At 46.2% G+C, this 13,325-nt stretch overlaps 1 protein-coding gene across 2 annotated transcripts in view; it reads right to left on the minus strand.

Annotated features, from left to right (window-relative positions):
- The window catches only part of CASP7 (caspase 7), a 29,586-nt gene that overhangs the window by 15,647 nt on the left and 614 nt on the right, over positions 1-13,325 (minus strand). Inside the window, exons 1-2 of one of the 2 annotated variants that reach the window (XM_077779567.1) lie at positions 12,484-12,662; positions 9,412-9,521 (exon numbers count right to left, since the gene is read on the minus strand). In XM_077779567.1, the coding sequence (XP_077635693.1) occupies positions 9,412-9,521 (110 nt within the window). In that variant the 5' untranslated portion in view covers positions 12,484-12,662. Of the gene's footprint in view, positions 1-9,411; positions 9,522-12,483; positions 12,663-13,325 lie in introns of those variants that run through there. The other variant, XM_077779568.1, reaches the window with a different exon arrangement.

Below are 13,325 nucleotides of genomic sequence, written 5' to 3' on the forward strand. Positions count from 1 at the left end.
AGTGTAATTTTCCTCATCACCGAAGTGGATAAATACAGGTTTTATCCTCTTACAGATCTCCTAAGCTGCTCGAGATGTGAATTATACCTTTCTATATTTGGAAGGGAATAGAAGCACGCAAACCTGCTACTGTTTATTTTCTAAAGCGTCTCCATGAATAGGATCCCCAGAAGCTCTATCTGTTTGCAGACATTCATCAGCAGGAAAGTAAACACACCACCAGGCACACATTTCCCCAGGGCTGTTTCATTCGGAACTAGAGCTCTGGTTTTCGTAGCTGCTTTGTCTAAATATTTTTGGGATGATTCATTCATGGTTTCCACATCCTAACAGCGGGTATCCCCGACAGTCCTGACACACCAAGGCACAGAGCAAGGCAGAGAGGAAAGGAAAGAGTGAAGGCGGTACCTCGCGTCTCCATCCGAGAGGACCCCCCTGTGCATCAAAACTAGGCTTCGCCCGGCAACTATGGGCAGCGAGTTTCCTTCTTCTCTGTAATAATAAAAACTCAACATGCTCGGGGCTCAGCAGGGGACAGCAGACTGGCATAGCCCGCCTGGCCCTGAAGGCCCGTGACTGAATCAGCAGTGAACTGCACGCTGGAGTTTTCCATAGGACCATTCACGCTGGGGCTGGGAAAGTCACACTGGCCTCGCCCTTCTCTGCTGACCAGCAGAAATGCCCAGGCTCCACACTGTTGCGTCCCCCCCCCCCAACCCTGGGACAGCTCCCTAGAGACAAAGTGACTTTCTCAGAGCATGGGATCCCAAGTAGGGGAAGAAAAAACACCCCAAACTTCCACAAAGATGCAGCCAGCAGCACCATTTTTAAGAGTGGAAACATGGAAATGGGAACAGCTAAGCAAGAGACTGAGACGCAGTAGAATAAAACACTGTACAGCTATTCAAAGTGATGAGAGTGCAGCTGCGGGCGACCTGCCAAAGTGCCAATCTATAAAAGGTGGCAAAACAGCACACACAGAGATTGCAAAATATGTAAAATCGTATGTGAGGCAATGAACGAGAAAAGGAGGGGGACTTGTGGTGAATCGGTGTTCAAATGCTTGAGGTTATTTTTTGCCTTAAAGAAGTACGTGAGGCACTCATACAAATACCAAAAGACTACAGAGGGAGACCAAATACTTCGATTGTCAAATGAGGCGTATAAATCATTCTTCAATGGCCTTGAGCAAAGTGAGTGATCCAGGATTTATCACCCCTTCCCCATCTCACCCCGCCGGATGCAATGAGGAAAATGTGAACACATAAAAATGAAACCCTTATTAAGCAAAACTGCTCACAATGAAGTCCTCAATTTCCTGATTCAAGCTCATGGCCAGTGAAAGGTGTGTCACTGACAGAGTGGAGCTGTAACATCTTCTATCCTGGGCAAACGAAACCCTCGGCCACCCTCAGCTCTCTGAGCAGAGAGAGAACTGGTTCCGTACGTTCTTTTCTGGAACCCAGATTTGCAAACCTACCCTTACTTTGGGAAACAGAGTCCATTTAAAATAGGCTATGGAGGGAAAGATTTCTTCCCCCAAACTTCTACACATCACTTTCCTCCTCCCCTGAAAAACAAAGCAGAGAGACCTCTGACAATAAAAATTGATAAAAGAATTAACCATTCGGGGGGAAATAAAGGATAGAATTCCCTTGAAATAGCCTCAAACTGCTGTCTGTATGATGATGGAGGCCTCTAGAATTTAGAGCAGTGAACAGGACTCAGTCCTCTCTTTTTCTTTATGTTTCTTTATTTTGAAGGGGGGGATGTGCAGGGGAGGGACAGAGAGAGAGGGAGAGAGACAGAAAGGGAGAGAATGAACCAAACTCCACATAGTCTCCATGCTGTCAGTGCAGAGCTGAGGTGAGCTCAATCCCACAAGATCATGACCTGAGCAGAAATCAAGAGTTGGACTCTTAATCGACTGAGCCACCCAGGTGCCCCAGCCCTCATTCGTCTTCAACTGTGGAATAGCAGACAAACTCACTATTACATGTGTGTGCCAGACACCCTGGGCTCCAGCAAGCAAAGGGTTTGAACATGAGGCCCCGCCACACAACTCTTACTTGTGACCGCGTCTTCCCCTGAGAAACAACGGGTCTTAAATTTCATAGTACTTTCTATAACTAGACTGAATTCTGTACAAATAGTGTTTTAACATTGTGATGGCGATGAAAACCTGATCATTTACTTCCCTTTGTCACTTTTTTCTTTTAACCATACAGCTAGCTCATGATTTTCTTTCTAGAAGAACAATCACCTATAATAACTGGAGGTACTCTGCATGTGGGGAAGCATCAAAGTCTCTAGATCCCGTGACCACGGTTTAGAGGCATGGCTCTCTGCTCCTGAAATGGGCACTTAGCTCTCTCTCAGAAAGCCCATCGCCAGCCCTGCTGAACTCTGTCCAACCCCTCAGCTGAAGCAGGGCAGAAAGGGAGAAATTTCAATGAAGAATTAAATTTGCTGACCCACCTGGGGAGAAGAAAACCCCCGCTCTGCTGGTGGATTCACGTGGTTGACCGGCTCAACACCACCGCAGTCGTGACTGGCACTTGACAGATGGGGAGCACTGGGCCCCAAGTTAGACCCAGGTCTTGGTGCTGATCTTGCTGGGTGACTAGGGTAAAGTCTTAACCTCTCTGGTCTTAACTGTCCTGGACTGTTATGGGAGGGAATTGGATAAATCACATTTTCTGGAGTCTTCTGGTTTTAACATTACGGTTCTGATTTCTTCCCTGTCAAGATGTACGGTTTCTTCCTCATCAGACAATTCAGCAAGCTGATGGTTACTGTATTCAATTCTCATGAACAATCTAGTGGACAGGTATTTGTATACCTACTGTGCAGATGAGGAAACTGAGGCTCAAAAAGGTCAAAGGACTTGTCAGTGCCTCAACTAGTGATTGGGAGGCAAGGCCAGGACCAGAATCTGGGATGTCCACCTCCAAGCCACCATTGCTGTCACTTTAATAGTCATCACTGCTTCAAGATTTAACACAGCATTAAATCTTTAGTATGGTTTATGTACAAATTTGGGAGACAGGCATCCAGTATTCTGTAGTCTGAATTCGAAGACTTCCTTTATTGAAAAATAAACTCCCTGGGTATAGTTTAACATTCTCTTTCTTTTAGGGGGCCCAGCCCTGGCCTCTTTTAATCAATGGGTGGGATCAAATGGCTTTTGCTTAACATATTCTTTGGGATGAGTTAAGGTCTGCTATCTTTCTCTAATTCCAAAGCAGTGGTTCTTCTGAAACACCTTCCTCTCCAAATGAAAAGACAGGCCACCGGGACCTTTCTTATAATTATACAAATAACACATATTTTTACAGGGATCTGTTTACATATAACACTTAACTGGTGGAGAAACTCAAGTTGCGATGCAGGAGGAGAAAGAATTATAACCCTGTGGCATTCGTTAAACACACTCAAGGAGCACAGAGGGCAGCACAGGAAGATGATATGAAGGACAAAACCCATGGGATCTGAACGAGCGCCTCTAAGTTAGGGGGTTTATCAAGTTTCGAAAACGAGGCCTTTCTCCCGCTCCCTTCACCCCGGAAATGGAAGGATAAACAAACCTCTCTGTAGGGACACAAAGGCCCCACCAGGGCCCAGGGGAAATCTGAGTGTGTGAAATCTGTTTGCTACTTTGTCTTTTATTTCCCTTAATACTGACCTTGAGCAGAAAGGAGCCTCTGATTTCAGAGCGGAAGTATGCCTGAGAGAGGACGTGTGTGAGGCGGGGCCTGGTCTCACACCTTCAATGGCTTCCAGGGTGGCAGCACCAGGATCAAGCCCACCCTGGCTGTGGGCCTCCACCTACTTTCCAAGAATCTGTGTGTGCTCCGTGGCCTGGCCTGCCCATCACTGTCACTGTGGCCTGCAAGCAGGCTCCTCCTGTCCCCTGATAAGGCAACTTCCAACTCCTCTGGCTCTCCCCTCCCCCCTCCCCCCTCCAGTTCCTAGTACACGACAATTCAGCAATTAGCTATTCTCAGCCATTAGCCGTTTTCAGTAGCCATGCCTAGACATTCGATGACAACCTGAGTTTACATCCAGGGCAGGGACCACACTGCTAGCATGGGTGGCTGGTCACCTGTGCCAAGTGCTAGGGCTACCTTTACATCAAGAAGAATCCCTCTATAAGTTCGCAGATGATTCTAGGCCTTGTTCCCTAAACAATGGCTCAAAATGAATGCAGGCTGTGCACATACCAATTTCTCCTTTTTTTGTTGTTTTGACTTTTACTAATTTTAACTAATCTTTGCTAATTAAAACACTTTTACTAATTTTAAGCTAATATCTTGCATGTCTTCCCTTTATGGTTTCCTGTGTTTTCCAACTGTTCTTCAATAATCAGTAAATGAGAAAACATTTTAATATAGTCTTGTTTTTTTCTTTTAAAAAAAGTGAGTTAAAGAACAGTCGTGTTTACGCAGGGGCCAATGGAAAGGAAATAAAACGATGCTGTGGCGCCATCTAGTGACAGGGAGTCGAAAAAGCCAAGACAAGTCCGAGAGCTTGGAACTATCTGGAGCCAGTTAGAGTGCTCCCAGGTTTTTGTGGGGGAAAAGGAGACTTATTTCCCAGAATCCTTCGATGTCTCTAGGGAAGGGCACGTGTCCTCAATTAGAGGGGGCAGGGGGCGTCACCTGACAGCAATTCTGACACCCCAAGAAGGAAGCTGGGGGCGGGACAGTCTGGGTAGGGTGCCCACCATCAGCCGCGGGGAGCAATCAAGCACAGTGGTTGACGGACCCACACATGGGACCTGTAGCACACTTAGTGTCCCGCACTCTGCAGAGGGGGACCGTGGGCGGGGCGGCAGATTTGCCCTGCCATTTTCAGGTCACCTCAGTGAATTAAATTCAGCAGAATAAACAACGCGTTAGAATCTTCAATCACAGAGCTGAAGGTGTAGGGTGTCGACCGGCCAGGTGTGATAATGGACATCTGCTCTTTGTGGCAAATCCCACTGTTCTGAGTTGCTCTTAGAGTCTCCTCCCATCACATGCCGAGTACCTGGCACCACCCAAATCTGCCCAGCGCTCTCGGGCAGCAGAGCCAAGGCAGCAGGAATATTCAGGGAAGCAATGAAAGGTGGAAACGCCGGGTTTTCTATCGGAAATCAGGGACTTCATCACCCCTTTCCTGGCCAGACAGCTCAGGGGTCACCAGACGCCTTCAACTATCCCCTGGGGTCCAGGTGCCACTTTCTCCATCGCCTCTCCCTTCTTCGGCCCTTCCTTCCTCTTGGTCACAAAGTCCCAGTGCTTCTACCTCTCTGCACCTCTGGCACCTCTGGGCTGAAGGCTAGGCTCCACCTGCCATATTCGGCTCGCTTTCGGCTCCCATTTGGCTCCCATTCTCTCCCGGACAATTTGCAACAGCCCCCTCTTCAGGCCCTGCCCTGCATTGCAACTCTGCTGCTCCCGCACTTTTTTTTTTTTTCTTTTTGTAGGTGTGGTTGATCAAGTCACTCCACTTAAACTCTTCCATGACTTCCTTGTTCTTAGGATTGATTCCAAATCCTTGATGTGACCTACAGATAAGCCCTTCTAAAACCTGCCCCTGCCCACTTACTTTAATTCAAATATTTAACTGGAAAATGGAATTTAATTCAAATATTTTGCAAGGATAATTATTGTTTATTTTGATAAATGAAGCTTGATGTCAATATCAGCCATGCTATAAAAAAAGATAGTGAACTAGAATACAGAAAATTGCCTGGGCTTACTGACCTTTCCAAAGGACTTAAGGGGGTAAAAAAAAAACAACCCAATATCACAGACCATATCTATTTTTGTAAAATGATGCATCTTTAAGGCAGAGGTGTTTTAAAGGGAATTAATGATCAGATCCTCAACTTTCATACATATTTTTCCTAAAACTGATCTGACTGAGATACTCTTCCCTTTCTCAGTTTCCCATCTCCCACTATATAAAAGAAGAGCACAATTCTCTTCCACCTTAATTTTTAGACGGTGTCAAAACCTCCACATTATCTAACAGACAATTTAAATATCAGTATCTGTGGGTTTCCTTGAATCAGGCACTGTAATGGGCTTCTTACTTACACAAGAGACTAATAAGGGTGAAGGATGGCATTAGAAATGGGGCTGTTTGGGGCCACACTGGGCTGTTCAAAATTCAGTTATATGTTTAAAAAATATACTGAATAAAAATATATACATAGAATGGAATGGGAGTGTTGTGGCTCTTATATAATGACTTTGCCTTTTTTCACCCCCTGATTATTTCCAAAGACGTTATCACTTCTGAGCTAGAATTCTGTGACTGCAAAGCAAACAAACACTGAGAGAAGTAACACAACATTAGGCCTTCTTTGTGCCCTTTCCCTCCTCCTTCCTTCCCTCTCTCCCCACCTTACATCCATCATCCATCCAACCTTCCTTTCTTCCATCCATCTATCCAACTATCCATTCATCCATCCATCCTCTAAGAATCAGAAACAAGATAGTTGTCACAGGGATGCCTTATAATACATTGGCTGAACTGAAAACGGTATCAGACCTTTACTGGTTGAAAGCAAATCTGGTGTAGCAGATTGGTTGGGTAAGAAGGACTGGCTTTGCAACAGAGCTTACGTAAGACATTTTACGGAAGTGAATGAGTTACATTTGCAGCTCTAAGGTCTTAACAGTATTTTAAAATCCAGATAGTTTAAAAGCATTTTTAAAAATTAAATAAATAAATAAAAAGGATACTGACAAAAGTTTATCATTGCTACGTTCATTATCTTATCTTTGTTGGGAATATTTTGGGTTAAACAATTTGCCTCCAACTAAAGAGGGACGGGTTTAATGAAGTTTTTTTGGGAAGTTTTGATAAAGTCTTTTGAGTATAATTCCCATTAATGGAAAAAAAATGTTTTCTAAGGATTGAAACTTGTAAGCCAAGTAATTTCTAATTATTTTCAATACAACTTAAGAAGGACCTAATTGATTTGTCATTTTTTTGGCACAGAACTTAGAAGAAATTCAGAGAATTAAGTGACATTATTATCACAAAACTATTGCCATGTCATGTACTTATTTGTGGTTTCTCAGTGCTTCTACCTCTAAAAATGACAAACGGGCAGAAGAGGTGATACTGAACTCTTTCTTATTCTGGCAATGGCTCTCATTTATCCATTTATGCGTAAGCTCGCTTTTTAAATGCTTTTTATAATACTTTCCCATTATAAGTTGCAATTTAAATGTAATTTCTATTTAATAATTATCTTGATGAAAAATGACTTAATAGTACTAATGGTTTATCAACATTTGTTTGGATTGTGAATTAATAAGAGCCAGGACAGTAACTTAGTCTAGGAGAAATTATTACTAACTTAACGTAGCAGAAATTTCTTTTCATACTCATGATACCTGGAAAAATGTCTTAAAATGTATGCATACATAGGGGCGCCTGGGTGGCTCAGTCACTTAAGTGTCTGACTTTGGCTCGGGTCATGATCTCACCACTTCTCACCACTTGTGGGTTCGAGCCCTGTGCCGGGTTCTGTGCTGACAGCTCAGAGCCTGGAGCCTGCTTCAGATTCTGTCTCCCTCTCTCTCTGACCCTCCCCCACTTGCACTCTTGCTTATGCACTCTCTCTCAAAAATAAACATTAAAATAATTTTTAAAAATTTTATGCATATGCATAGATGCATACCTTTATGTTACAGAGATGCATGATGAGGTGATCAGAATAAAATACTGTGGGAAGAAATAAAATGAAAAACAAGAGTTCATGGAAAAAAGAAACACAAATTCCAGCTGTTAAAGACAACTTGCTCGTGTACATTTTTAATGGAGACATGTGGTTATAAACCTACTGTGGATTTAGAGTCCACTGATTACATTTAAAGAAGTGATTTTCAAATATCAGTATTTACAACATCCCACTGGTTTTCATAATTTCTGGGAAGTACACTGAAAGGCTTCACTAAGTCTTATGAAATGACCATTAATCATACAGTTCCTGTTTCTCTGTCACCGAGAGGTACCTGCTTAACCCAAAGACTCAAGAGACTTGGGAAAACTGAAATACTCTCATGTCTTTTGCACCTATTTAACAAGAAATTTGTATGTCACTTTAAAATACGAGAGTGCATGTGTAGTTTTACAGCATTATTTTGCAGCTATGTGAATGAAACACTGGATGGTCGCTGTTCTAAAGGGCTTGTACTGGATCAACTGACCTTATGGCTTTCAGAAGTTCTCAGGAGTTAACAGCTGTATGTTCTGGTCATTTCACTGGATATCCTTGACCCTAAGTGGCTCCTAAAGCCAAAGGAATTCAGGTCCAGGATGTTGAGGCCTTCTCACTTTTCTGAGTCTTGTCTGGGATGGTGTGACCCAAGGGTTTCTCTGGGATGTTTGGAGGGAGATAGGCTGCCCCTCATCACCAGCTCTTCCCCTCCCGAGCACTGCTTGGGAGCACTCCCTAACCTCAACTTTGATTTTTGTCACAGTCCCTCCCAGGTGGGGCTTGGCTTAGGAGAGACCAGAAAGTCTGATGCTTCTGACCCATAGAGCACTCTGGCTTCTTGCCAGGAAGCCTGCTGCCTGCCACTCCATGACCAAGGGTGAGGGACGGAAGGGCTCCTCCATGTCCCTGTCCATGTCACTGTCAGCAGAACCCCAGTGTGGCGCTCGGACTCACAAACTGAGATTACAACCTGAGCAGAAATCCAGAGACGGATGTTGAACCAAAGGAGCCACCCGGGTGCCCCTCCAACATTTATCAACTGTCATCAGAGAGGCAAGCTAGTAAACCTCTTTGTGCCTCAGTTTCCCTACCTATTAAATGGTGATAACAATAGGAACTATCTCCAGTGATTACGAGGACAGCATGCAATACTAAGCTAGCACACAAGAATGTAATAAATGAAGTCGTTATTATTATTAAATGCAAAATTTAGAATTTTAGAAGGGAGCTCAAGAAAAGACAAGGTGAGAATCAGCAGATGGCACGCTTCCTTCCAGGGAGTGTGACCCTAAAACCTCCTGTCCCACACCCCTGGATTCTGCCTGGCTGCCAAACCTGGTCCCAACGGGCAGCAGCAGCCCAGGCTCTGCCCCAGAGGAGCTGCAAATCACCTCTGATGAGGACCGCCTCTCCCTCCTGGGCCACTGCCAGCTACACAGCCACCGAGCTGGAGACCCTCCCCCCACCCCCCGCTTTGTTTCCCCCACACCCAGGCCTGCCCCAGAGACAGGAAGTGCACCCGGACACCCTAACGTTGTCACACACAGCTGTCAGGGTTCTGTGTGAATCGTCCACGCACTGCACAGACCTCTGGCCCTGAATGTCCCTCTCCCCACGCGCGTGCGGACATGGCTGGGGCATGGCGGGCTGGAGGGACCCGGGGCTCCTAGTTAGCCCAGGAAACATACCTGAAGAGCGATGGCACAAAGGAAGACCGGTCTGGCTTAGCATCAACTGCATCTCCGCTTGCTGAGTCCCCAGCCGCCTGCTCCCTGCCGCAGCCCTGATCGTCTGCCATCTGGAAGAAAGAAAACCGAACCAGAACACTGTTATCTAGTGGCATCACCGGCCTCATGATACTTTTAAGTAGCACTCATTAGGTGATACAGTTTTTTTAAACATTTTTCTTTAAGTTTATTTATTTGAGAGAGACAAAGAGCGCGCGAGCCAGGGAGGGACAGAGAGAGAGAGGGAATCCCAAGACGGCTCCGCACTGTTGGCACAGAGCCCAATGCGGGGCTTGAACTCACAAAACTGGGTGATCATGACCTGAGCCAAAATCAAGAGCGGGATGCTTAACCAAGTGAGCCAGCCAGGTGCCCTTAGGTGTTACAGTTTTTAATTAAGCCTGGAGCAGTCTTGCGTATTTAGGCTCCAGGGCTACTGCACCAACCATCCACTGAAATGCTTGAGTGCCAACTCTATTTGAGGCATTGTTCCAGAGAGGGAAGATACTGCAGCAAAGAAAACAAAAGCTGTGACCTCAGAGAGCTTCTAATCTGGCACCCCTGATTTTGTGAAAGGATCCCTGTGTCTGAGAAGCTGTGGAAGGTCTGTAACAACAAAAAACTCCCCCTACATTCCTGACAGGTGACAAGGTGCTCATCCTTTGCCTGGCATCACTTGAACCCAGTTCAAGACCATTAGCAACCTGGGGGTATAAAGCTTTCTGTGTCAGACTGTTTTACGCAGTTCTACCAAAATAGATTTCCATCATATTATCTTCCTCCTCCAGAATCTTTAAGAGATCCCTAGGATCTAAAAGTTCAAACCTAAACCCACATCCTGGGATTTTAAGACCCTTTACTATCTAGTACTGGAGGTGGCAAACTATGGCCCACCACATGTTTTTGTAAATAAAGTTTTATTGGAATACAGACATACCCGTTCATTAACGTATTGTCTATGGCTGCTTTCCTGTCACCACCAGAGTTGAGCGATTGTGAGTTGGACTATATGGTCTGAAAGCCTAAAATCTTTACCACCTGGTCCTTTATAAAAAAAAGTGGGATATCCTACTAACCCACTATTCCCTCTACTTTAAGAAGTAAAAATATCAATAATAGAAACTGATTTATTATTTGCTTGTACCAATTGTTTTGTAAGCATTACCTTATCTAATACTCTTTATAATGCTGTTAGACGATCCCTATGATCACTGCTTTTTGACAGATGAGGAAGGTGAGACTAGAAAAAGCTATATAGCTTGTCCCAGGTTATATTACTAGTAAACAGCAGGACTTGGATCTGCAGCCAGCAGCACACACCCCGTTACCATCAGACCATGCAGCTTCCCAGCATTCTTAAGCATATTATACTCATTTTGGGTTCTGTCAGGGCTCATAGTTCCTTCTTTCTGGAAGTCACTACCCATACATTTGCTGGACACTGTCCAGCTGGCTAATAATCCGTCTTCAGAATCCAGCTTAAATGGCACCTCCTTAGGGAGGTCCTCCTTGATTACACCTATCTCATCACCTCCCCCCACCCCTTGCTCTCTTTGTCTTTTACTTATTTTCACCCTGCTTATTGTTTAGCTCAAACACAACAGTTCTAAGTTCATCGTGGCAGAAGCACCCAACACACAAAAGGTGCTTACTAAAGAAATATTAATTGAACGGGAAGAATATTAATTGCTGGAAGAAACAAATGTCCTAAGAGAAGAGAGCCCGCTAAAAGGGAACAGAGGGGGAGGGGAGGATCCCACAAGAGCTCTCTACAAGGACTGTGAGAAGTCAGGTAGCCATCTTGTTTCTCAACACCTCATCAACCCTCCGCCATTGCCTGCGACGCGTGTTGTGTGTTCGGTTGGGGGCGGTTAGATTTTTCAGATTAGGGTGCAAAACGTTTCTTGAAAACAGAGATAACCCCATCCCCAAAGGAAATAAGAGTGAATCCAGGCACCCAGAAATGCTCAGGAGTTTTATTTCATCTCCTTTACACAAGCTTATTTTTCAGTGTGGATTGTTGTTAGCAAAGCACAGAAATACTTTTTAAAGTTAGCAAGTTAAAGTTACACAAAACCCATCAGAAGAGAACACCACCTTTGACATGTGGTAATTAAGCCTTGAGCCTTTTGCTCATGCTAGTCTCCAAAGCTGAATGTAGGATGTAGGATGATAAAACAATGCGACCATTTTTTTTTTTAAAGGACAACCCTAAGCAAGAGGGCTCCTAAGAAAGCCAGACTTTTGCTTTGATGGTGTTGGGGGGTGCTGGGAAGTGTTTGGGGCAGCTCTTCTTCGGATACTTTCTGGGAGCCTAACGCACCAAGCCGTGGGCTAGGAGCTGAGGACACTCCTGTGAACAAACTAACCTGGTGCTGCCTTGATGGGGGACGAACTTTGATAAAAGGAGGGCACAAATGTCAAGCAGCAATTGTAGCGAGTGCCATGCAGACCAACAATCTGTGGTCATTCAGGGGATCTGACTGGGCCTCAGAGGAATTAGGGAAGGTTCTCCGGGGAAGAGTTATCTGACCCAAGGTCTGAGAAGCGGAAGCCCAGAGGATGGGGGGGCGGGGGGCAGGGTACTGCAGGCAGAGGGGAACTGCACTCGCAATAAACCGTTGACATACTCTGTCAAAGCAGGGGTGCGGCTTGAACTCCTTGTCCTTCCCAGCCATGTGGAGGGGACTTTGGACTTGACTACAGAGACATAAAGTTCAGGCTTATTTCTATGGATCAGCCGTGGGAGGCTTTCCAGAGCTTTCCCTCCAAATACTAGGCCAGAAGGGTCTTCTCTCTGAAACCCATGGCATCTTGCTGGGTTGGTGCTGATGGCTGTGCAAGGAGAGCAAACACTCAGCGACTCTTACTCCTATGAGGCTGCCTTTGATTTCTGGGTGAAATCAAGTTCACCCAGAACAAAGGTGCTGACCAAGCAGGGGCCTAACCTTGGCCACATTATTTCAGTCAAGGCCAAGGCTTGGATTTCCACTCATCCTCACAGCCTACCAAGAAATTCCAGGCCTATCTCACCTCTGCTGTGCCAGGAGAGGACAGGCCTACGATTATTTCCTTGTGTCCATCACCTTTGTAAGGGCTCAGGCTGTAGCCCCTGAAGGAGGAAATAACCTTAAGTAAACAAAGGCCAGGGACGCATAGCCCCCCAGAGCAAGTGTTCCACTGAAAAGGCCTAGGAAGGCCCCACACGGAATAACCCACAAGTGATTTGACTGCCCCATAAGCGGTAAACTTGAGCACAACTGTGAATGGTAGCAAGGTGGCCTGCAGGCAGCCTTTTTTCCTTCAAGAGATCAAGAGCTCAGTGCCTGGGGCGCCAGCCAGGACGACAGCAGCGCCCGTGCCCTGGGCCCCGACGGAAGGGCTAGGCCCCTGGCATCTCCTTCCAGCCTCGCAGCAACCGTCAGCCCGCGGTCACCACCGTTCGCATTTAACAGACAGGCACAGGAAAGGCCAAGACCCAGAGCTGACAAACAGGGAGGGGCGCGGGAAGTGGCGCCACGGGCAGTCGCACCTGAGCGCTTAGTCTACTTTGCGAGAGAACGGTCCCCTCCTTCGCGTCCCAATCCACGCCCCCTTTTCCAAATCCCGAACAGCACGACAGTCCCAGCCCTCTGGCTAGCGGGGAAGCGAGGACGCGCTGAGCCGAGCAAGAGATGCCAGGGCGGGTGAGGGGGTGGGGGGCGAGGGCCCTTTTCCCAAAGTTTCAAAGNGCGGCCCGGCGGCCAGAATTGGCGTCCGTCGCCGTCCCTGGGCGCCGAGGGTCTGGGGCTGCCCAAACGAAAGCGAAAGTAAAAGACGCGGCGCGGCCGGGGGCGGAGTCGTGCGGGGCAATTCCCGGGCCGGCGGGACAGCAG

This window comes from Crocuta crocuta, unplaced genomic scaffold (assembly GCF_008692635.1).
Source record: "Crocuta crocuta isolate KB4526 unplaced genomic scaffold, BGI_CrCroc_1.0 scaffold138, whole genome shotgun sequence".
Classification (NCBI taxonomy): domain Eukaryota; kingdom Metazoa; phylum Chordata; class Mammalia; order Carnivora; family Hyaenidae; genus Crocuta; species Crocuta crocuta.